At 37.3% G+C, this 26225-nt stretch overlaps 1 protein-coding gene across 12 annotated transcripts in view; it reads right to left on the reverse strand.

Moving 5' to 3' along the window:
- Nucleotides 1-26225, reverse strand: part of PDLIM5 (PDZ and LIM domain 5) — a 219063-nt gene that overhangs the window by 45217 nt on the left and 147621 nt on the right. For 10 of the 12 annotated variants that reach the window (XM_042984165.1, XM_042984164.1, XM_042984160.1 and 7 more), the window contains one exon: nt 6974-7161. In XM_042984165.1, coding sequence (XP_042840099.1) covers nt 6974-7161 — 188 coding nt within the window. Of the gene's footprint in view, nt 1-6973; nt 7162-12962; nt 13095-14049; nt 14188-16148; nt 16266-20254; nt 20258-21564; nt 21571-26225 lie in introns of those variants that run through there. The other 2 variants (XM_042984173.1, XM_042984171.1) reach the window with 2 other exon arrangements.

Below are 26225 nucleotides of genomic sequence, written 5' to 3' on the forward strand. Positions count from 1 at the left end.
ACTTTAAGACTGGATTTGTGAAGAATATCTGACTATATTTGGTAAGATAGTAGTATTTTATATTTGCATCAAATGAACTAAACTTACCCAATATGGAATCCATAACCTACAGAGAGTCTAGGGAAAACATTACACAGCAAATTAGATCACCTACATAAACACAGGAACATATTTGTAAGTTAAACCATAAAATTTATGAAGGCTTGAAAATACCTATCTAACCACTTATTAATTACATTCAATGTGAAGATTTCAAGCATTACAAAATCTATTAGACATACAAATATAGTGAATTAAAATGTAAGTTTAAAAAAGTATAAATCCCCAATTCTGAAAACCAACAAGAAGAATGTCACCTTTTATGTATCTTCCTAGATCAAGTTAATATTTCCAAAGGGACTACTACATCTGAATTATGAAAGTATTAAAGGCACAGGGCAAGTAGGAAGCAGTATTTGCTAGCTTACATAAAACTCAAGCTTGGATTCTTACTTCTTTTGTGTCTTAACACTTTCATGCAGACTATGAACTCCTGAACACCCTGCATCCTAAAATAGTCAGGTCTTTGCCAGTCACGGACAAGTCTGTGTATGTGTGGTGGTGTATGTTAAAATACATGCCTGAGAAAAAGAAGATGATCCGATCAAACTATAATGCTGTTACAAATACACCTAGCTACTCTTTATCAACTGGTATAGCATCACTAAGTTCTTGGGTAACACAAGCTATATACCATCACAAATGAAAGGCTCTAAGATTCAAAGTCAGAACTTCAGGGGAAGTAATGGAATCCTATGACAGATTCAGAACACACTAGTAGGTGTTAAAAATTCAATCAGCCCTTTCAATGCAGTTTGGGGAGGGCTATCATTTCCAAACTACATTACTCATCTGATATACAAAAGTATGTCTAATACTTATTTAAATAAATGGCTTCCAAGTGTTTTAGCTACTAAAACATAGTAAGAAACACTGTGACCCAAAATACATGTTTGTATACTTACTTCCATGCATGTATAAACTAAAACCACATTTTCCTAACATGATACCTACCCTTACTACGTAAAATACTTAATATATTAAAATATTCTTATATATTCTATTTTATTTCATTTATTTTAAATTATTTTTGAGAGAGAGAGTGAGTGTATGTGCACATGCACACAAGCCAGGGAGAAGGGTAGAGGGAGAGAGAATCTCAGGCAGACCACACTCAGCGCAGAGCTGGAAAGCAGGGCTCGATCCCACGAGCCTGGGATCATCACCCGAGCCAAAATCAAGAGTTTGGATACTCGACTGACTGAGCCACCCAGGCACCCCTATTTTATTTCATTTTTTAACGAAAATACTGGCTATGATCCATTAAACTGATTTCATGATCAACCAAGCCAGTTATAGACTGCAATTTAGTAATTTTTATCTCATCCTTCTCACACAACTTTAGGAATTATGCTAAAACGACATCATTGATAAAAGTCACTATTTGAATGATGTTGGGGGGGGGGGGAATCTTTATCTCCCACATTAGAGCACAGCTATAAACTATCAAGAGAAAGAAGCCCGAAGTTCTGTGTGAGAGAAACCAATGCTTTATTCTGAGTCCACCCGCCAACAACTGGCCTCTCCAGCTTTTGCCTCCCCTTCATTGTAGTTTTCACAATGTGAAACTACACAATGTGTAGTTTTCACAATGTAGTTTTCACAGGTGAACCGTGAAGAGAGAACCCCCAATGAGACAGCTCTCCCCTTGTAAATCAAATAACCTTTTCATTTGCATTAGAATGCTCTTAAACTTATCAAAGAGTAAGAACAGATGCTGAGGTGTTTTTGTTTTGTTTTTCGTGGTATACTATTAGGTAGAGTGGAATACAACAATTTGCCTGGCTGGGCATTTTACATTTGTTTTACAATTTTTACAAAATAGTGTAAAATAAGTAACTTTTACATTGCATAGTACACATTAAATGCCAGTTTGCAGCACCTAGAGCAAGATAAACAGCAAGAATTCTGCAAATATTTTCTAATTTGAGCTAAGCATCACGATATAATTCAACTATGATTCACAATGGCAAAACGTGTTTTCTTTTTATAATATTAATGCTTTCTAACGTTATATAATGTGTAGTATTTTATACTGCTATAGTTTTGCTCAAATTAAATTCACTTGTATTTTCTGTAAGAAGTACAGTATTTTAAATACTAACCATATGAATCATGATTATAGTTGTGTTATTTGACTGCTTTGATTAACTGCAAATTACACTCAGAGAAGACAGGATTCTGTTGCCCTCTTGTGGTAATTTTGCTGTAGTGTATTCTCCAGGAGTTCCACCTCAATTGGGATTTTTTCTTTTCACTTTAAAAGAGTGTTTATTTTAACCACAGTTTCTGAATTTCCAAAAGCAGTACGTATATTTTCTGCCCTCTGCAGTGCACAAAATTAATGTTAGTTTCTACCTCATATAGTTTTTCCCTCACTTTTAAGAAACATTCTCCTGTTCCCTTCTAATTACTACACCAAAGAGATTTTTCTTAAAATTACTCTCTATATTCTAATGCACATACAAAATAATTGCAGCAAATATCAAGTCATAGATAAACTTCAAGTAAGTGGTAAATAATTAAAAATGTATGGGCTGGAGGCGCCTCGGTGGCTCAGTCGGTTGAGCATCTGACTTTGGCTCAGGTCATGATCTCGCGGTTCTGGAGTTCAAGCCCCACACCGGGCTGGCTGCTGTCAGCCTGTCAGTGCAGAGCCTGCTTCGAATCCTCTTTCCCTCTCTCTCTGCCCACCTCCACCCCCACTTGTGCTCTTTCAAAAATTAAAAAAAAAAAAAAGACATCAAAAAATTAAAAAAAAAAACAACAACAAACTATGGGGTTGAGATGTCAGCATTTTCCCCCAAGAGAAGAGGTCTTGCTAAATCAATTAACAGTCTAGAAATTTCAGAAGCTAATGATATCAGACTGAATATTTTAAGTTTTTGAAAGTAAGACGACAGTCATTTCTTTAAAATAGTCCAGACCATATGCAGTGGCCTATTTGTTGTTTCCCCTCCAACAAAAAATTTTAGCTTATCCTTGCAAAATTAGTAACACATAACAATTCAAAACCATTCAAAATGACACTATGAAATAAATTTTAATATAAATAATTAGTATTTGTCTAAAGATAATTTATTAATAATAAACAAAGTTAGTGTCTGCTATGTTTAAACACTGGAAAATTACAAATCAAAAGACAGAATTCCTAAATTAACTAAAAAATCACTCTTACAACTGTAAAATGAGTCTTAAATAATAATAAATGATCAATCATTAAAGCAATTCTTAAAATATATATATATATTTAAAAAAATATATATATATATATATATTTAAAAGCAGACCCTTCTATATATTCAATCAATACTTTTCCCAACACTGATGAGAAAAGGCTAGAATTCAGTAGCAGTCTAGGTAAAAAGCACATTCTCTAAAGAAGGACTAGAGCATTCTAAGGCAAGGTAGCATGGCATGTGTCAGTAACTTGAGATGCTTTAGTAAGGCTACGGCACAGATTACAAATTACTTAAAGCTATTGGTAGAAGTGATTGAAAATTCAGGTTTCCAGATAAAGCCCAGGTTGTTCCCTCTTATTATTCGAATGCTCTCTCTCTATAACAAAATGAGGGATAAAAACCACATGATCATCTCATTAGATGCAGAAAAAAGTATTTGACAAAGTTCAACATCTGTTCATGATAAAAACTCTCCACAAAGTAGAATTATAGGGAATATACCTTCACATAATAAAGGCTGTTTATGACAAACCCAATGCTAACATCATATTCAATGGTGAAAAACTAACAGCTTTTCCTCGAAGATCAAGAACAAGACAAGAATGTCCACTCTCCCCATTTGGATTCTACATAGTACATATCATAGTCCTAGTCACAGCAATCAGACAAGAAAAAGAGATAAAAGGCATCCAAATTGGGAGAGGAAGTAAAACTGTCACTATTTGCAGATGACATGATAGTATGTATAGAAAAGCCTAAAAACTCCGCCAAAGAACTCTTAGAACTAATAAAAAAATTTAGTAAAGTTGCAGGATACAAAATTAATGCACAAAAATCTGTTGCATTTCTATACACTAATGAACTACCAGAAAGAGAAATAAAGAAAATAATCCCATTTGCAACTGCACCAAAAATAATAAAATAACCTAGAAATAAACTTAACCAAGAAGGTAAAAGAACTGTACTCTGAAAACTACAAACGCTGATGAAAGAAACTGAAGATTATACAAACAAATGGGAAAGTATTCTATATTCATGAACTGGGAGAGTTACTATTGTTAAAAATATCCATACTACCCAAACAATCTACAGATTCAATGCAATCCCTATCAAAATCCAAACAGTATTTTTCACAAAACTAGACCAAACAATTCTAAAATTTGTATGGAAAAAGAGAAGACCCTGAATAGACAAAGCAATGTTGAGAAAAAGGAGCAAAGCTGTAGGTATCACAGTCCCAAATTTTTTTTTAAGTTTATTTATTTATTTTTCAGAGCAGGGGAGGGGCAAAGAGAGAGGGAAAGAGAGAATCCCAAGCAGGCTCTGAACTGTCAGCGCAGAGCCCAATGTGGGGCTCGATCCCATGAACCATGAGATCATGACCTGAGCTGAAATCAAGAGTCAATGGCTTAACTGATTGAGCCATCCAGGTGCCCCATAGCCCCAGATTTTAAAGTATACCACAAAGCTATAGTAGTCAAAACAGTATGGTACTGGCTGGCAAAAACACAGACACACAGATCAATGGAATAATAGATACAGATCCCAGAATTAAACCCATACTTATATGATCAATTAATCTACAACAAAGGAGGCAAGAACACGCAATAGGGGGAAAGATAGTTTAATCTCTTCAATAAATATTCCTGGGAAAACTGGACAATTAAATGCAAAAGAATGAAAGGGGACCACTTTCTTCTACCATACAGAAAAATAACTCAAAACAGATTAAAGATCTGTGAGACCTGTGGGGCACCTGGGTGTCGCAGTAGGTTAAGCATCTGACTTCAGCTCAGGTCATGATTTCACGGTTCGTGGATTTGAGCTCCATGTCAGACGCTGTGCTGACAGCTTAGAGCGAGTCTGCTTTGGATTCTGTTTCCCTCTCTCTCTCTGCCCTTCCCCCGCTCATGCTCTGTCTCTCAAAAAATAAAAAAAAAAATGTTAAAAAAAAAATTAAAAAAAAAGAAAAAGATCTGTGAGACCCGAAACCCTAAAACTCCTTAAAAAACACAGGCAGTAATCTCTTTGACATCAGGCTTCACAACATTTTTCTAGTTACATCTTCTCTGGCAAGGAAAACAAAAGCCAAAATAAACTATTGGGACTACACCAAAATCAAGGAAGGAAATCATTAACAAAATGAAAAGGCAACCTACTGAATGGGAGAGGATATTTGCAAATGATCTAATAAGGTGTTAATATCTAAGATATATAAAGAATTTAAACAAGTCAACACCAAAAAACAAATAATCCGATAAAAAATGGGCAGAGGACTTCAATAAAAATTTTTCCAAGAAGACATACGGATGCCAAGAGACACATGAAAAGATGCTCAACATCACTAATCATCAGGCAAATGCAAATCAAAACCACAATGACATCTCACCTTCCACCTGTCAGAATGGCTAAAATCAAAAAGACAAGACATAACAAGTGTTGGCAAGGATATGGAGAATAGGGAACTCTTGTGCACTACTGGTGGGAATGCAATTTGGTTCAACCACGGTGGAAAAGAGTATGGACATTCCTCAAAAACCTAAAAACAGAAATATCATATGATCTAGTAATTCCACTACTGGGTATTTACCCAAAGAAAACAAATATTATTTCAAAAAAATATATGCAATCCCTTTGTTTACTGTAGCATTATTTATAATAACCAACGTGTGAAAGCAGCCCAGGTGTCCATCAACAGATGAATGGATAAAAAAGATGTGGTGTGTATATATATATAATGGAACTCAGCCATAAAAAAGAATGAGATCCTGCCTTTTGGTAACAACATGGATGGACCTGGAGGGTTTTATGCTAAGTAAAATAAGTCAGAGAAAGACAAATACCATAGGATTTCACTTATGTGTGGAATTTAAAAAAAAATGAATAAACAGATAAATAAACAAACAGAATCATAAATACAGAGAACTAAATGGTGGTTGCCAGAGGGTAAGGGCACTGAGGGGCTGGGTGAAATAGGTGAAAGGGACTAACAAGTACAAATTTCCAGTTATAAAATAAGTCACAGGGATAAAAAGTACAGCATAGGGTATCTATGGTCAATAATATGTTATATGGTGACAAATGGTAACTACATTTATTGTGGTGAGTACAGCATAATGTATAGAACTGTCAAAACACTATGTGGTACAGCTGAAAATACTTAACATTATATGTCAACTACACTTAAATAAATTAAAATTAAATAGAATTAAAATAAAATAAAATATGTGCTCTTTTTGGTACTGTAACCTTCTTGCAATTCTGCCTCATAAATCTTCAGAGGACAAGAAGGCAAAGATTCCTTCTTCAGTGGTTGATGACAATAAATGCTTCTGTTGTTGTTATTTTGTATATATCATCAAAACTAAAATGCTGTATTTCCAAGGCTAAACTTCCATCAATACAGTTCGTTAGTAAGACCCCAAGTTTACAATTCACACGTTTCTTGAGTAATCTGGGAAACAAAGAAATTGCTATAATTATGAGTAGCAAATGGCAATTCTATCAAACACACACACAGAACATTTATGAGACACCTCAGAGGAAAACAGCTATAGCTATTCTGTGCAGTCCTTTTTAAGGCTAAGATGGTCAAGAATGGGTTTCGCCAGTGAATTCTATCATACGTCCTAGAAGATATTTTCATAATTACACTTAAGAAAAACAAAAAGCAAGAGATTTCTTTGGCCCACCTGCTTGGTTTGGCTGTTGCCAGCTTGGAGATTTGATAACATTGGTGGATCCTGGAGGTTTGAAGGCAGCAGCAGTTGTGAGACCAGCCACCCCTGGTCTAGTGGCCGCTGGGCTCTCCTGTCTCTCAGGCATGCTCCGAGCTGAAGCTACTGATGGGACCAATTGCTGAGGAGTCTCCTGGGTGTTGCTAGAAAGGAAACAAGGAAACGCTTTGGTGAAGTGATAGCAGTCTGACTTAGCAATGAGCCTTTCTTTTCTCAATCTATTAAATCTCTAAGGAAAATAAAAATTATTAATGGATATTTTAAAAAAGAAAACCATGACTGAGGGACCATCTTTCTTTGAAACAAACACAACAAAACAGGAAAGGAGGAAAGGAGTCAGATTACATTTGTTCACTACTTTGCAAATTCTCTTTAAAAGGTCTACCAGGAGAAATTAGGCTATTAAAACATTGTTACACCCAATCCCTTCGAAAAATAAGCTATTTCTCTCTTCCTATTCTTATTTCAACATTTCAGAAGAGTCATCTAGATTAAAACAATTAATTAGTAAAGAATCCCTTATAATCTCTATGAAATGGCATAGATCTCTCTTCCCCCTCCTTCTTACATTCTTCTGGAGTTTATGAACTAAGTTTTCCTGACATCTTAACAGTCACTCTTTTCACTCACATACTCACTCACTTATTCATTCATTGAATAAACATTTAAGCACCTATTACATGCCAGACATTGTGCTCAGCACTGGCCACAGAGTGGTAAACAAGAGATAACATCCCCTGCTTAATAGAACATACAATGTTGTGTGTTCATAACACAGATAAACAAGACAAAACCGCCACTGTCCTCACTCAAAGTTATTTACTTGCTTAACAGGAGGCCTCATCTGTGCTGGTTTCAGTTTGAGTTAGAAGACCATATGGCTTTTTATTACCCTGTCATTTGTTATTTATAATTATATATTGTCATTTCAAAAAAACTCATTTTAAGTAGCTCAAATTATAAAATATGTACTTTGGAATGATATAATACTATAGCAGTTCCTCTCAAGTGAAGTATCACAATAATAATTATTGTAACAACAATAAGAATACGTTATACTAACTTCTGAGCAAAAATCAAGGTACTGGTTGCTTAAATAATTCCATGCACAGAAACTCAAGTCCTTCCATAATTGAAACAAGCAGCTGGAGGAATAGATCAATAAAGATAGGATACTAATTAATGACCAGTGAAATAAGTGCCCTTAATTATACTGCTTCGGTTGAGATTATTTCAATGAAAAGAAATTTCAAATTCAATCATGACCACTATACTACCATTCTAGGGGCTCCTGGGCACCTGGGGTGGTGTGGGTGACTTCAGTCAATTGAGCATCCAACTCTTCATTTCAGCTCAGGTCAAGATCACAAGGTTCATGAGATCGAGCCCTGTGGCCTGCTTGGGATCCTCTCTTCCTCTTTCTCTCTGCCCCCTTCTCTCTCTCTCTGTCTCTTCCTCAATCTCTCTCTCTCGTTTTCTCTCAAAATAAATGAGTAAACTTAGAAAAAAAAAAAAAAAGAATACCTAATTTTTCCAATGCTCTTGAATCTGGGATGAAAACTAACAAAGCAGACCTGAAACTGCCTAGTCTTAGGAAGGCCATTTGTAAGGTTGGCCTCTAACTGGCATTTGAGAACTTGGCCAGTAAACAGTTCCCTACAGTCATATAAAACTGTTTCTAAAAGATAAGAGTAGCTCACTGTGCCTAAACTGTATAAACAACATGGTTTATGCTGAACACCTGCTTTCCTTCTGAGAGTCTGGACTTACAGTATAAACTAGGCACAGGGTGACAAAATAAGGAGCCCCAATAAAAGTTTGTCTTGGGCGCCTGGGTGGCTCAGTCAGTTGAGCGTCTGACTTCAGCTCAGATCTGACTTCAGGTCATGATCTCATGGTTCATGGGTTCCAGACCCAAGTTGGGGTCTGTGCTGATGGCTCAGAGCCTGGAGCCTGCTTCAGATTCTGTGTCTCTCTCTCTCTGCCCCTGCCCTGCTTGCCCACACTCTGTCTCTCCCTGTCTTCCTCTCTCAAAAATAAACATCAAAAAAAAAGTTAAAAAAAAAAAAAGTTTGTCTTACGTACTCAGTTTCTAATGAGCTTTTCCAGTAAACAACATTTTGCACGTTTTGTCACAGCTCAATGCTATAGGAAGGAACACATCCTGTGTGACCTCACTGAGAAAGGACTTTTGGAAACTTGAGTGTCTTTTCTTCTGGACTTGATCCCATGTACCCTTTCCCCTTGCTGATTTTGCTTTGTATTCTTGTACCATAATAAATGTTAGTCATAAGTACAACTATATACCCAATTCTGTAAGTCCTCTAGTGAATCATCAAACCTGGGGGTGGTCCTGGGGTGCCTCTGACACTAAACAGTTTTGAAAAATCATACTAGAGCTAGTTTAACTTTCTTGAAATATCATTCCCTATTATTGTTCTCTCAAATTCAAGTGTAACAGAGCCATCACCTTCTTTATTTTTTAAAAAATTTTTTAATGTTTATTTTTGAGAGAGAGACAGAATTGAGTGGGGGAGGAGCAGAGAGAGGAAAACACAGAATCTGAGGCGGGCTCCAGGCTACGAGCTGTCAGCACAGAGTCCAATGCGGTGCTCAAACTCACAAACCGTTGAAATCATGACCTGAGCCTAAGTCGGACGCTCAACCGACTGAGCCACCCACGTGCCCCTAAGATGTTTAAATCTTAAACAATACTCTTTAGATACAAAGTGTGAGCAGGAAATTATAAAGACAGACCTTATAAAATTCTAGGGGCACCTGGGTGGCTCAGTCAGTTAGGCATCCAACTCATGATTTTGACTTAGGTCATGATCTGATGGTTCATGAGTTCCAGGCTCTGTGCTGACAGTTCAGAGGCTGCTTGAGATTCTCTCTCTCTCTCCCTCTCTCTGTCCCTCCCCTGCTCACTCTCACTCTCTCAAAAATAAATAAACTTTTTAAAAAGTTCTAAATTATAAGAAAGAAAGCTGTTCCATTTATGTTTAAATTCAGGACTGTCAGCAGAGCTCAACATTCTCAGGGGAAATAGATCTCTACTTAAAAAATTTAATGTAGTAATGAAAGAATATTAGGTTTTATTGAGACAATCATATATCTGAATAAATAATGCTTAGGCCCATAAAAAAGCTAACTTCTTTTTTCCTAATTTTTAGTATTAGCTACTACTTAAAGAAAATACATAAACAATAGGTATCGTTGTACTGAAGATTAAAGAGTTAATAAAGCCACTGGCTATATTATTTTATATTTGGGAACAAAATGTTATAATAATCACTAACAGAAAAATATTTTGAATTAATGACTAATTTATTAATACAGTGGCATGACTACTTAGATCAGTATCTTATTTCTGAAATTATGACTCATATATATTTTTTCTAAATTTAAGTTGTTGAAGATATACCTATATTCTAAACAAAATTAAAATGCCTTCTAAAGGATTCTAATAAGCAAACCAGAATAAATCCATAAATACCTTTAGCTAATTCCACAGAAGCTAAGGATCAAATATAGTCATTTTTCCTAGTCTGTCAAATAAATAAGCACTGAAATATTAAATGGAAATGACTTCCATCTCAAGAATACCAAAGTTTTTGTTTCATATTACAAAAACTCAACACAGAAAAATACACTAACAGAGCAAAGGTTTCTTTACAAAACTGACCTGTTGAGAAAAAAGAAAAAGGAAGAAAAGTGAACTTTCAGTGTCTGGAACCTGATTTATTTTGAGTTTACATTCCTTTCCCACATTTGTTTAACTATTACAACAAATAAATTTCAGCTGCAGATTGACAACAGTTGGAAATTTTGTTTATTTTCAACGGAAAAACTGTTCAAAAAATACTCCTGAGGTAAATTTTATTCTAATTATATATTTAATTTTTTTTAAAAACCCAACCATACATCACAGGTTTAATTACCAATGTTTAAACTAAACGGTTTTTGGCTAAAGTGTTACCAAAAAATTAATATACTAGTAGACTCTGAAGTAGTAGGAAAGGAATATTTCTGGAAGGATCATCATCATTATAAGCATTCTTCTGTCAAAACTCTAAAAAAGGACCTAGACAAAGAGAGAAGCCATGAGCCTCCTTCCTTCCTGAATTGTGTTTGCAAGAAATTTTTTCCTAAGCAAAATTTTTTACCTTAAGACTTTTTTGTATCAAAATTCAAAATGCTGAATATACTATAATAGAAACAAGTTTGGTGGTATACTATACTTTATTATAATTTTAGAGATTATTCTCTTAGAAAAGGAAAAATAAGAGATAAGACATGTGACTGTCCCAACTGCTTTTTCTTCTCACTTGAGTTCACTAAGGTCTCTTTAGAGAACCAAATGTTCCTGCTGTTGTAGAATGCCAACTCACTTATCTTGTTGAAAATCATTTCCCTTCCCAAATAACAAAATATGTTTAGTTTGTGCCTATTGCTGTTAATAAAAAGTAATGATAATGGCTACCTGCTCTACAAGTGGGTCCATGGATAGTGTCAGTCAGCCCATTACTGCATGCACATCTTTTTTGTTCTTTAAACAAGAAGTTTATTTAAACAACAAAATGTTTTACTTGAAGGGAAAACTATCTAGGATTCACTTATTTCAGAGTACTATCTCTACTTAAAGACAGACTGCATGTAAAAGCTATGTATGAAAATGTTATAAAACTGTCCTTGTTTTTGCAACGGTAAATGAAAAAAACATTAACATTCTCTCATCAAGCAAGGTTTGCAAGAATTTTAATGTTATTCTTTTATATTAAATAGTGAGTGCAAAATAACTTACTGAAATATAAAGATAAGGGCTGACTGAGCAGGGCACTAACGAAGGGAATATTGTCTCATAACTAGTATTTTTCTCCATCTTATTTCCGTTTTCCCCATCCCATCTCCACTTGATATCAATCAAAACATATCATTGGTCACTTAGCTTTTTAAAAATGCAATAGGTACTTTTCTGGAGAGAATACCTAGAACATTCCATTAAGTTCTCTAAGGGACTTTTTATTCTCAGTGTGGTCAGTAGCCTGTCTCTGTACAGACAGAGTTAGCTCTGATGATGAAAGATTTCTGTTCAATTAACACTCACAATTCCACAAATATAAAATTATTTGGGGAGGTTTTTTTTCCTTAGAGAAAAATGGACAATGATCTCTCTCCCTCTATTTAAACATCCTCCTAAAAAGTTATATAATTAAGTATATTGAAAACCTCCATAGCAGTGGATAGGCTCTAAACACATAATCAGTGGATGGCCCAAATCATATCAGGTTTTTACTAATTATAGTCATAGCTGTATACACCATCATTAATTTTATGCTCCATCAGAAATGATTTTATACAGTTATTTCATTAAGATTACACCTTTAGTGAACACTTGGGATATTTTTATTTTTTATATTATGCCTAATAATTTTTGGCATCATGGTTAAGTTTAGTAAAAAAATTAATTTTGTGTTTCAGAATTTCCCAGATATGGTAAAATTGTTGTTTGCCCCAGTAAAAACTTCGTATTAAGTACTATAAGTAGTAGCCAATCAAAATGAATTGTTTTATTATTCTTTTTCATTTCTGCAAAAGGTATAAAGGTATATCTTACTAAACATTTGATTATTCTAGTACAGCTACATGCACGCAATAAAAGGGTTCCACTATAATTTAAATACTTGCAAAACTACTAATAATTTCATACCAACATCAAATGTGCTATTAAAAAATGTCACAAGGGGTTAAAAGGAAAGTTAATGACCATACAAAATAACACGCTTGTGCAATAAGCATTGCACTGAATTTACAGTTAATTTAAAACAACACAAATCCGCTCTAGGACTTTCTCATCTGGCTTATTAATATAGTGGTTAAGTGTTAGAGAGAAAGCAGTATATTTCACAGCAAACCACCACTGTGATATGCGCTGCCACAGTACCTTGCTTCCTTAACATGGATAGAGCCAGTTGACTTTCTGGAGGCCTGGAGGTACGAGAAAGCTAAAGGCTTGGAAACAGGGCTGATGCAAAGTGCATCCAGGAGTGTGTGATATTTATCAGGACTGGAGAGCCTGGTGAGCATTCAGAAAGAGGTTTAAGACGAAAAATCACAGGACCAATAGCAAAAAGTAGTTTTTACAGTCTATGATTGGAAACATTTTCAGAAAGAGCTACAGACAGAAGCATTTTACAGACAGGCAGAAAAAACAAAGCAGTAGAAAGAGGATAAAAAGAAGGGCAAAGAGTATTCTATTATTTGACTCATTCATATGGAAATGACTAGATTTTCACCAAAGCTTAGATTGAGACAATCTTTTAGAAAGCGTGTAAAGCTATAAAGACTACTAGACATTATGTAAAAACAGAATCTCACAAAAATAAAAAGTTACTATTCTTTTTGGGGGAGGAGAGGTGTTAGAATAGTTTGACTTTAGATCACCCTCAAATACAATCAGTTTGTGGGAGAAGAGAATACCAATAGAAACTTAAAATATCTACTGATAGTTCATTCTGTTTCAGATTATGAAAAACTAAAAATTATACAAACCCCACAACATTCAACTGAGAAGTATCCTAGACAAATGGCAGTAATGGAAAGAGATGAACAGGTGATTTAAAGAAAAACCGGTAACAGGGTGCCTGTGTGGCTCAGTCAGTTAAGCGTCCGACCCTTGGTTTCGGCTCAGGTCATGATCTCACGGTTTCATAGGTTCAAGCCCTGCCTTGCGCTCCATGCTGACAGTGCAGAGCCTGCCTGGGATTCTCTCTCCCTCTCTCTGCCCCTCCCCCCACTTGTGCTGTCTCTCTCTCTCTCTCTCAAAATAAAAAAATAAAGTTAAAAAAAGAAAAACCAGTAAGAAACACTGTGGGAGAGGTCTATGACCCGGGTAAAACGTTCACAACACAATCAAGGTCTCATACGGAGCTGTGACTGTTTCAAGTGGCTATGTCTTCTTTGAGGGGACCTGTAAGGCTGTGAAAAGTGTTGGAAATCACACAAGACACACCCTGCACATAAAGCTCTACCTGGTTTTTGCAGCAAGAACAGCAGACACAGTAGCAGCTGCGCTGCTCAGAGCCGCAGCACTGTATCTAGCAGGAGAAGAGAAGGTAGAAAAGTTTCGAAAACCTTCCAAAGAACTTGTTGCCACACTGCTTGTGTTGCTGCTTAAATTGATAGGTAGGGAAGGGAAAAAAAGAGGAGAGGAACAAAAAGGGAAAGTGAGAAGAGGTAGCATAATAAAGGTAAGATAGTAAACATCCTACATTAATAGACATTATAAAGGTACAATACAGAAGTGTAACAGAAGGTCAGGCCATTTATTTACTGTTGCTATGATTTCTCACGGAAATTAAAATTTGATATATAATCCTCCATAAAACTGATTTTTGAGATACAAATGCTTTTGAATGTATTTAACTTCTGACTCTAATCCTATTTAAAGTTAAATCAATATCATACATCACACATGTGAGGATTGATTTGTCAGCATCTAAGTAGAAAATAAATCTAAACATGACGGCTTGAATTTCTGTAAGCAGAGAAAGGAAGGTTATGTCGATTACTCTAAAAAGCCTCTACGTAAAGAGCTTTACCTTAGAGATGATATACACCCAGAGCCTGACATTTTAATGAGACTATGCTTTCAAGAGAAGCAGGTACAACCAGCTGCCTATTCAGAAGCAGCAATACATATTAAAAGGAATAAGAAATAACTTTAAAATATTGAGAATGAACCTCCTTGGGGAAGAAAAGCACCCCTGTAAAATAAACAGCACAGTTTAAGTGAATATGACTAAAACAGCACTCTCCCTAATGTTCTATACTCCTATTTTCAGTTAGCTCTGTCAAGACTCAAAAATGCTGGTATAAAATTTTATTTCCAGAACTCTTATGATTAAAATAATAATATTTTCCTTTGGTCTTTTAGAAAAGGTCAAACACCTGGACAGGAATTAACATTCCATCATTAGGGCTGTGATGCTTTTCAAGTTGGTTATCAACTTGAAATTGAGAATTTCTTTTTTATTAAGTAAAAAGAAAATCTAAAATGCACAGCGTGAAACCTATGGTCTCCTCCTTTATGCGTGCAAGTTATTAATAAACATTCTCACCATTCTATGATCACTTTTTTCACAACTGGTGACAGTGGCCACCTCCAACACAAAGCAAGTATGTGCCAGACTCAACTCAGGTTAATTTAAATGAGAGCTCAGGTGTCTGAAACTGTCTTTTCTCCTTGTTGGAAGGATTTGATAATCCATTATTCCTAGTTTCACTGGCTATAACTTTACAAACCGTTAGAAAGCAAATTAAAGAGCAGTGGCAAGCCATTTTTAAAAATTATACAGAGTTGTTTAAGTATAATGTTTTCCCAAGCCTATAATTTAATTGAACTGTAGCGCTATGTTTTAGCAACTGTCGTGAATGGCTAGAAAAGAAAGAATGGGGCGAGAAAGAGAAAAGAATGATGCTATTAGTGTCAGAGTAGGGTAACATGAGTGTCATGCAATGTGGACGAATCAAGTTACCAAATGCCTCAATTGTGAATTTCTCGATTACTCTGCATCTTTCAGGCAATGGGTACTATTTGGGGGAAGTAATGGAGAATAATAAGAAACTTAAGTCTGTTTAAAAAAGAAAAGGAAACTGTAATGAATTTCTTTCATGGCATTGTATCATAAATATTCATATAAAAGGACTTAGCATGAGTGCAGTCCTGTACAATCTTACAAGTAACCTCAATATCTTTAGAATACGTGTGGGCACCCAGAACATAAGATCTCTAGTGCTCCTATTTTAGAAGTGATGCTCTAATTCAGTAGACTTATGACAAACTCAAGGGAGCTGACTTTCCAAATCACAACGAATAAATAGAAGGCATAGACCCTAACTCTGTATTTATGTTTGAATCTGAACAAGAGAGAGAAAAAGAGAGAGAAACATGAAATCAATGTAAAGCGGTGTTCCACAGCTGAGCGCCAAGCTTTCTTGTGTATATATTAATGATGTCAGTTCTGTAATCTACGATCACTTGTTCCCTTTTAGTCCATTTTAGTATTTAATTGCACCCATCAGCATTAAAATTTAGACATACCAAAAAGGAAAAAAAAAAAAACTCTACCTAGAATATGTAGTTGCTTTGGAGAGTGTGGCTACTTGGCTACCAATATGTAAAACCTGAGGTGCTGCAGGTGGGGGAGGTCCACTCCTAGGTAGGTCTTCCCAAGAACTGTCAAACCTAAGTTTTCAGAAGCAAAATAAGCAAGGCAAAGGAAATATTAAGGAAAAGTACAGACACTTATCATCTATCCACCTTTTAAGTACACTGGCTCCATTTGGGAAAAACTCCAGCTTTTGTTCTTTAACTTCGTATCTGCAAAAAGTTAAAACCAAAACCAACATCCTCACCATCACCAAACAGAGGCTGTCCCCATCCCCCATTTTTTTTAACATGGCTACCTCCGTGTGGGAGAAAGGTGGATGGGAATTCCCACACACCTAGTCCCAACACTGTGTATTATGTACTATGTAGGTATCCAATACAAAGTACAAAAGACTATGTACTTTGCATGCTTCAGGGAAGTTAGGCTCCACAAAATTAATTCAGTTGCCCAATATCATATACCTAGTAAGGGTCAGGTGGAATTTGAACCAGGTCTGTCTGTACTATTTCCACTACATAATGCTTTCCAGCATCTTGTGGGGTGGCTGTCGGAGTAGGGCACTGCAAGAAAGCAACTGAAAACATCCTATCAAGTCAGAATGCTGTGTTTGCAGATCTGGAATTACACAGATGTTTATCTCCATGGAAACAAGGTATTTTATCCATTCACACAACAAATACTTGCATGCAATTTTGTTGCTTTATTTCTTACTTTGTTTTTCTCCTGTCCATACCATTTTTTCTTCTGAATGCCAGAATTGAATTTTAGAAGAACTATCACCAGGTTAAAAAAAAAAAATGAAAAATTCAGTGTGAGGCTTGAAAGAAGAAAGCACAATGTGTAACACTTTGGGAAGAAAAAATAAATAGGAGAAATACAAAATTGCCCATTGTTTAAAAAAAAAAAAAGAGCCTGTGAATAAAAAAAAATAGAGGTCAGTCGTGTTACATGGATTTTCAGAATAGAAAATGGAACACTAAGACAGAAATAGAAAGGGAGAGAGGTTATATTCCCACTTTTTATTTAGCATTGGTCATACCTTTACCAGAGTGTTGAAAAACAAGGTAGACAACTGAAGAAAAATGTCATGGTAGAATTTAAGTATAATTTAAGAGACAGAGTAGAAATGTTAAATAAGAACTGTAAATCCTATACCAGGGGTCAGCAAACCATGACTATCGGACCAAATAAATTAAGAGTGGTTTTCATATTTTAAAATGCTTTTTATAATTTTTTAAAAATTTATTATTTTGAGAAAGAGAGCGCACGAGTCGGGGAGAGGCAGAGAGAAAAAAATCCCAAGCAGGCTCCGCACTGTCAGCACAGAGCCCAATGTGGGGCTAAACTCCTGAACTGTGAGATCATGACCTGAGCCAAAATCAAAATGCTCAACTACCTGAGCCACCCAGGAGCCCCTAAATGGTTTTTCTTATTTTAAAGAAAAGAAGGAGCACCTGGGTGGCTCAGTCAGTTAAGCATCCAACTTCGGCTCAGGTCATGCATGATCTCACAGTTCACGTGTTTGAGCCCCACGTGGGTCTCTGTGCTGACAGCCCAGAGCCTGGAGCCTGCTTCAGATTCTGTGTCTCCCTCTCTCTCTGCCCCTCCCCACTAGCACTCTTTCTCAAAATCATGAACATTAAGAACATTTCAAAAAACTGAAAAGAATAACATTCCATGATACATGAAAATTACATGAAATTCAAACTTCAGCTCTCAGATAGTTTTAATGAGCTTTCAATAAAGCTTTATGGAAAGCAGCCAGGTTCTCTCATTTACCTATGTCTAGGGCTGCTTTTACACTACACACACAGGTTAGCAGCTGTGACAGGCCAGGTGGCTCACAAAACCTAACATATTTACTATCTATCTGGATCTTTACAAAAACAGCTTGCTGACCCCTGTCCTAGAGATAACATCTCTACACAGCTACCAGAGTAAACTTTTAACAACACAAATCTGACCCTGTCTGTCGCTGAGCAGCACTGCTCTAAAGACACCTGTGGTTTTGGGCTCCCTATTCTCCAGTAAGAGCTCTTCCTTTCTGCCCTGCTCCAATCCAACTGCTTTTTCCTCTCTTCCTGAGAAAGGCCAAGTTTCTCCCCACCTCTAGGCCTCTGCACAGTCTGCTACCACTCACTTTCTATACCTACCTCTCTACCATACCTTCACTGGGCTAATTCCTAAGCGTGCTTCTGGCCTCAGTTTAAATGTCACCTTCTCAGGGAGGTCTCAATAATTCCCCAAATCACCTTAGGTTGCCCAGGTCCTATGCTTTCAAAATACCCTGTACTTTTTCTTCACAGAACTTGTTACTAATGAAATCATATAGTCTGTGGGGTTATTTGTTTAAATCTGGATTCCCTCATTAAATTAGAAGCTTCCTGAGGTTAGGGACCATTATGTTTACTGGTATAAGTGAAGTGCTTACCACAATGTAAACAATAAATGTTTGTTGAATAAATGCATGAATGAAACTTACTGTTTTCAAATACAGAAGTCACTTACAATATACATATATTTCTTAGAAAATACTTGTACCTTCTAAAGACTATACAGCAATCAGGTTAAACAGGTACTATAATACTGCCTAAGCAAGAAGGGTCACATCATCTAAGAAATTACTAGACCTCTAAAAGTATCTTTAAAAATGCCCTTTACAACATAAAGAACTATCAGTAGTCTAGAAGAAAAAGAGAAAACATAAAGAATTATCAATGTCTACATATGACTATATTAATGAGGACAGGAAAGAAAAGAGATAAGGTGGAGGTCTTCCAATACTTCCATGAAATGTGCTGATCGGAAAAATGAGCGCCAATTGAGAATAAACTTCACATAATTCATGAAATATCTTCTAAAGCCAGATTTCCAAGTTGCCAAACAAATGCACTTGGCAGGTTTCCCATGAGTTATGCACACCTATTTCTTTGCTTAGCCAACCTCTAAAACTACTAGACTTAAGAAAATCTTGAACTACCTCATTTAATATGGAACAGACATCAGTATCTACTCTAATTCTGCCATCCCCTAATATTTATCCCTTTTAGGATTGGGAGGAAGCTCTAATTCATGTCACCTCTGCAGCAGCCAAACTTCCTGCTTTGTCTGTTACTTGAGTTTTCATTTCTTACCAGAGAGAGGTATGAAGACTTAAATCCTTCCCAGGTATGTCTGAAGAGTTGGGCTTGCAGCCTTTTAGCCTGCTTTTCTTAGGAAAACTGAACAAAGAGCCATTTGCGCATTATCTTTCTCATCAATTGTGTCTTTCTTTGCATAGTTTCGACATTGTCTCTTTCCATGCTTTCTAATGGGGACCCATGCTAACAATTTGTCCAGGTGTGAGGCTGCTCATCCTACTAATTTACCATTCTGCAGGACCAGGGAATGGACCTCTCTTTCTTTGCCCCAGTCCTGACAACTACCCAAATGCAAGATCCTTATGCTGTGTATTCCACCTCCTCCCTTTTTCTCAGGGGCTTCAATTGATATATTTCCTTTGCATTTTCCATCTCCCTCTCCACTGCATGCTTTGAGTCCCCATTCAAAACCACTATAAAATCGCCTTTTTGCAAAGGAAACAAAACACCAAAAGCCCAATTATAGAATAATTTCTCCTAAAAAAATAATAATAAAACATATGAACAACAAAACTACCTTTCCCTTCCATTTTCCTATTCTTATTAAAAGTCAAGCTGAATGATAGTTTCACTCCAGCAACTCTGTCTCCATTTCCTCACCTGCCTGTCACTCTTTAACCACCTCAAGTGGGCCTCATCCTCCAAGCTTTATAAAACCGTATTTTTGTCAAGGTAACTAATGATCTCTCTGTGGCTAAATTCAGTTGACAGTTTGTGTTCCTCGTTTTCTTTTTATTGTGGTAAAAAACACAACATAAAACTACCTTCTTAACCATTTTTAAGTGTACATGCAGTTCATTAGTCGTAAGTATATTCATTGTGAAATAGACCTTTAGAACATTTTTATCTTGCAAATCTTGAACTATAGCCATTGAACAACTCCTCTTCCCTCCCCCCCAACCCCCTGGCGACCACCACTCTACTTTCTGTTCTGTGAATCTTCTTTAATACCTCATATAGGTAGAATCGTACAGTTTTGTCTTTTTGAGTACATTCCTCATTTTACTTAGTCTTGGTATGAAACCCAGCTGACCACTCCTTCTCTTCTCCTGTCTTCTGTACCTCAATCGTACACACTTGCCTGTCTTTAGTACTATTTTACTGGCTATTCCTAGAAGCCTGACTCACTGTCTTCCTCTTTACCTCATCCCAACAATCTTGACTTCAGTGCTGTCACGTTGAATCACTGAATAACCTGACGGCTAAATTCTTTGGCTTCTTCACTTCATTGATAATTCTTCTAAGGCTAAATCTTAGGCCTGGAATATCTCAGCCATGCACTCCAGAATTCATAGCCTCTATTTTTCATCAAAAAGAATAATACACCTAAATTCTGGATTTTAAGCACCTCTTTGTTTTGTAACTTACTCCTCTACATCTTGAGTCTATTAGCTTCTTTACTATACTGAACTGACATTTACCACGGACTCTTACCAACTAAATTAATCTTTACCAAATTCACACAATCTTCGCAGCATTTCTCTATCCATCAACCCCTGCCCCTCAGTATTTCTACACTCTTGTCAGCACTTCTCTAAAATATACACCCATCCAACTCTCTCACTCTCCATTAATACCTCCTTGGCCTAAGCTCCTATCATCTCTTGCCTGAACTAAGGGAATTCACATAACTAGTCTGCTATGTTCATTATTTCTCCCTCACAATCAATTTTACATAGTATTCAGAATGATCTCTTTATGATTAAAATCCTATATTGGGCTTTCTGATTAACTGGGATAAGAATCTAAATCCCTTAACACAACTTACAAGGCAAAAAATGATCTGGTTTCTGACTACCTCACTCAATCTCTCATCTCTCTCTCCTTTATTAACAATGCCCCGGGGCGCCTGGGTGGCTCAGTTGGTTGGGCTTCCGACTTTGGCTCAGGTCACGATCTCACTGGTTGTGAGTTCGAGCCCCATGTTGGGCTCTGTGCTGACAACTCAGAGACTGGAGCCTGCTTCAGATTCTGTGTGTCTCTCTCTCTGTCCCTCCCCCACTTGTGCTCTGTGTGTGTCTGTGTGTGTGTCTCTCAAAAATAAACATTAAAACAAAACCAAACAAACAAACAAAATGCCCTAGTCACAGTGGATCTCTTTCAGTTCCTTAAACACACCATGCTGAATCCTGTCTCAGGGCCTTTGCACTTGCTATTCCCTCTGCCTACAGAGCCTATCTTCTCCATATTTGCATGGCTAACGCCTTCAGGTCATTCATGTTTCAACTCAAACGCCTTCTTTTTCCCTAACTAGTGTCTAATGACTTCACTCCTCTCTTTCCCTCATTATACTTGTCATATTGTCCTATATTATTTCTTTACAGAATAACATCATAACATAAAATTTTATTGTTTATTTGCTTTTTTTTGCATGTCTGCTCCATTAGACTGTAAGTCCATGACAGAACCTTGCCTCTGTTATAAACCAAGCATCTATAATAGGGAGTGGCACACAATAAGTACTTCACAAACACTTGCTGGGTTTATTATATGTGTATGTAATAAACATTAGCTGGGATCACTAAAGCCTGAGACTAAGTGAGAATGTTTGGAAAAGAAGAAGACACAGCTGTAGATTTAGGTTAAGGAAACAGTCCATATTATCAGGTGAAATCAATCACTCATATCTGCCTCTGACCCACACAGCTTAATTGTCCCAGGATTTTTCAAATGACTTTCTTGGGATTACCTACATAATTGTCAGACATTAATCCCAAGGATTAAATATGACAGGTGAGATGGTGAGATTTTACAAGTGTAGAATCAAACTATTGCTTGCTTTATAATTTTAGGAACCATATGACACGACTAACTTTTATAGGGTTTATTTTCTTCTAAAATCCCTAATATTTTTATATTTGCTTTTGCTAACCTTATCCATCCCCTATCACAAATTCTCTCCCAGAAGAGCAAAATTATTTCGTCTAAACTGCACATAACCATATTAAGTTTCTTGTTCTTTTTTTCTACTACATTTGGTCCATTTTCTGGTTAAGGTATAAGTGAGCCATACCTCTCGACCTCATGATACCCACAAATTTAGGCAGCAAGCTGTAGAAGTCCTCATTCAAGTCCTCGTGCTTTAAAACAATATCTTTTGATTCAGTTCCTTCAACTATTATGAATCTAAAAATTTGATAATCATTAACCTCATTAAATTCAGTGGTACCTTAAAAAGCCCTTCTTTCATGACTTGTTAAAATTAACATTTCCCGCAATTTATTGAAAATGTGTTAAGTTGGCTGTGATTTGTTTCTTGAGGTCTTAATTCTGGGTCTTGGCAATTCTGTCCTTTTCTGAGTGCTCACTAGCAAGGCTTTACAAATGTCTCCTAGGACAGGAGGAGTTAAGATGGCGGAGAGGTATGGGGAATGGGATTTCCCTAGTCCCTCAAACCTGGCTGTATTGAGGTCAGCTTGGAACCCCAGGAAATCTATCTGTGGAGGGAGATGGCTTGGTGGCACAGAGGTGCATGTATGCGAATTGGGGAGATAAAACGGCACAGGCACAGAGGGGAGGGATCCTCTTCTGTGGAGAGACAAAAGGGAGAGAAAGAGAAGCTGTGGGTCATGGTATTGAGTTAGGCCAAGGGAAGAACTTCTCCAGACCACGGAATGGGGAATGAGAAATACAGAGAGTTGCAGTCTCTACTTTGCAAACAGCCTTAGGAGCCAAAGATGGGGAGTTTTCAAAAGTGCCTGACTGCCATGTGCGTGTGCCTGTCGGGGAGGGGAGACACCACCTGGAAGCCAGCCCCTGGGGTACTGTAGTGATCTCAGGGGAGCACTGGGAGAGAACGGTCCCCTCCCTCAAGTACTGTGGGAAGAGGGTTTATTGCCCACACCAAGGGCAGAAGACCCTGCAGGCACCAGCGATATCAGCAGGGTGGAATGGCACTACTCCAGAACTGGGTCCCGGTGGTGTGCGATTCTTTAAGACATTGTTGTTTGAATCCCAGCCGAGTGCCTAGAAGATGCGGGGGAGACTGTGAAGCAGGGCAAGCCAGCCGCCTGTGCTGCTCTGTGAGGGCTGCCAGAAGAGTGTGGTTTGAGACACCTGGTCTGGGGAGGAGAGACGGGGGTGTTGCCATTTCTCCCCCCATCACCAACATGGTGGCACTTCAGGGAACAGGACAGCAGCCCCCAGTGGAGGCGGGACCTGATTGCACCAAACCCCACCCCTCCGTGCCCAGTAACTGCTTATCTACTGGAGCGGGATTGACACTGAGTGACCCAAAGGCCTCTCCTCCTGACCAGCACAGTCCCAGGCACCAACAGACAACTGTCCTGCAGTTTTGTATGTTAGTCTGCTGTTCTTTTGTTTTCCTTTCTTTCCTTCTCTTTTCTCCTTTTTTTCTTTCTACCCTCTTCATTTTTTCCTTTGGAATCAGGCTCATAGTTTCTGATTTGAGTTTTGGTCAATTCTAATTATATGTGCGTATTTATGTTCTTTCTATCTCTGCTTTGTTTCTTTGTTTAATCAGGCGTTTTCACTCTTATTTTTACACCTTTTCTATATCTCTTTCTTCTTTATTTTCCTTTCTCTCTCTCTGGATTAAGACACATAGTTCCTTTGATCCTCTGCTTCGTCTTTTTGTTTTTGTTTTTGTCCCTTTCATTTCTCTCTTTGTATGGGATCAGGTCCCCTGCCTTTTCCTTTTTTCCTGGGTTACTTCAACAAACAAATCAAAGCACACCTGGTGTGGAAGGCATAAACAATCCACCACTACGAGTAAGGAGAAGCTCTGTACAAGAATGACCAGTGGGACAGAGCAGTCATATACACAACAACAGACTGCACACAACACACTCCAAAAACGCTTCCTGAAGTGCCAGGCCCTCTTTAATAGTGTTCTTAGGTGCAGGACACATAACAAGCTATTAAAACATGTAAAAGACAGAAACCCAGCCAAAATGATGAAATGGAAGAATTCTCCTCAAAAGAAATTCCAGGAAAAAAATGACAGCCAGAGAATTGCTCAAAAGAGACACAAACAATATATCTGAACAAGACTTTGGAATAATAGTCATAAAAGTAATAGCTGGGCTTGAAAAAAGCACAGAAGACAACAGAGGATCTGTTGCTGCAGAGATCAAAGACCTAAGAAATAGTCACAACGAATTAAGAAATGCTATAAATGAGATGCAAAATAAACTAGATGCAGTGACAGCAAGGATGAAAGAACCAGAGAAGCGAAATAGGTGAAACAGAAGATAAGATTATGGGAAATGATGAAGCTGAAAAAAAGAGCGAAAGGAAATTACTAGATCACAAGGGGAGCATTACAGACCTAAGTGATACAATAAAACAAAACAATATCCGTATCACAGGAGTTCTAGAAGAAGAAGAGAGAGAAAGGGGCAGAAGGTTTATTTGAAAAAATTATAGCTGAGACATTCCCTAATCTGGGGAAGGAGCCAGGTATCCAAGTCCAAGAGGCACAGAGAATTCCCTTCAAAATCAACAAAAACAGGTCAACACCACAACATATCATAGTGAAACTGGCACACTACAAAGATAGAGAATTCTGAAAGCAGTTGGGACAAATAGCCCTTAACCTACAAGGGTAGACATATAAAGGTAGTAGCAGACCCTTCCACTGAAACCTGGCAGGCCAGAAGGGAATGGCAGGAAATGTTCAATGAGCTGAACAGGAAGAATATGCAGCAAGGCTGTCGTTCAGAATATAAGGAGAGAGAAAAACTTTCTCAGGCCAACAAAAACTAACACAGTTCATGACCACTAAACCAGCCCTGCAAGATATCCTAAGGGGGTCTCTGTGTGTGGAATGCTGCAAAGACTACAAAGGACCAGAGACTAACACAAGAACAAAACCTATAGACAACACAATGACACTAAATCCGTATCTTCGAATAATCACTCTGAACGTAAATGGACTAAATGCTCCACTCAACAGACATAGGGTATCAGAATGGATAAAAAAAACAGGATCCATCTATATGCTGCCTACAAGAGACTCATTTTATACCTGAGGACACCTGCAGATTGAAAGTGAGGGGATGGGGAACCATCTATCATGCTACTGGATGGCAAAAGAAAGCCAGAGTAGCCATACTTGTATCAGACAGATTAGATTTTAAAACAAAGACTGTAACAAAAGATGAAGAAAGGCATTATATCATGATTGAGAGATCTATGCATCAAGAAGAGCTAACAATTGGGGCACCCGGCTAGCTCATTTGGTTAAGCATCTGACTTCGGCTCAGGTCATGATCCCACAGTCTGTGAGTTCGAGTCCCATGTCAGGCTCTGCACTGACAGCTCAGAGCCTGGAGCCTGTTTTGGATTCTGTGTCTCCCTCTCTCTGCCTCTCCCCCACTCATACTCTGTCGCTCTTGCTCTCAGAAATAAATAAAACATTTTAAAAAAGGAAGAGCTAACAATTGTAAATGTTTACACCCACAACATGTAACACCCAAATATATAAATCATTAATAACAAACATAAACGAATGTACAGATAATTGTACCATGATTGTAGGGGACTTTAATATTCTACTTATAGCAATGGACAGATCCTCTAGGTAGAAAATCAGTAAGGGAACAATGGCTCTGAAAGACCTCTTGGACCAGATGGACTTAACAGATATATTCAGAACTTTTCATCCAAAAGCAGCAGAATACACATTCTTCTCGAGTACACATGGAACATTCTCCAAAATAGATCACATACTGGGTCACAAATCAGCCTTCAACAAGTACAAAAGATCGAGATCAGACCATGCATATTTTCAGATCACAATGCTACGGAACTTGAAATCAACCACAAGAAAAAATTTGGAAAGCTCCCAAATACATGGAGGTAAAAGAACATCCCACTAAAGAATGAATGGGTCAGCGAGAAAATTAAAGAAGAAATTAAAAAATATATAGA

This window comes from Panthera tigris, chromosome B1, assembly GCF_018350195.1.
Source record: "Panthera tigris isolate Pti1 chromosome B1, P.tigris_Pti1_mat1.1, whole genome shotgun sequence".
Lineage (NCBI taxonomy): Eukaryota > Metazoa > Chordata > Mammalia > Carnivora > Felidae > Panthera > Panthera tigris.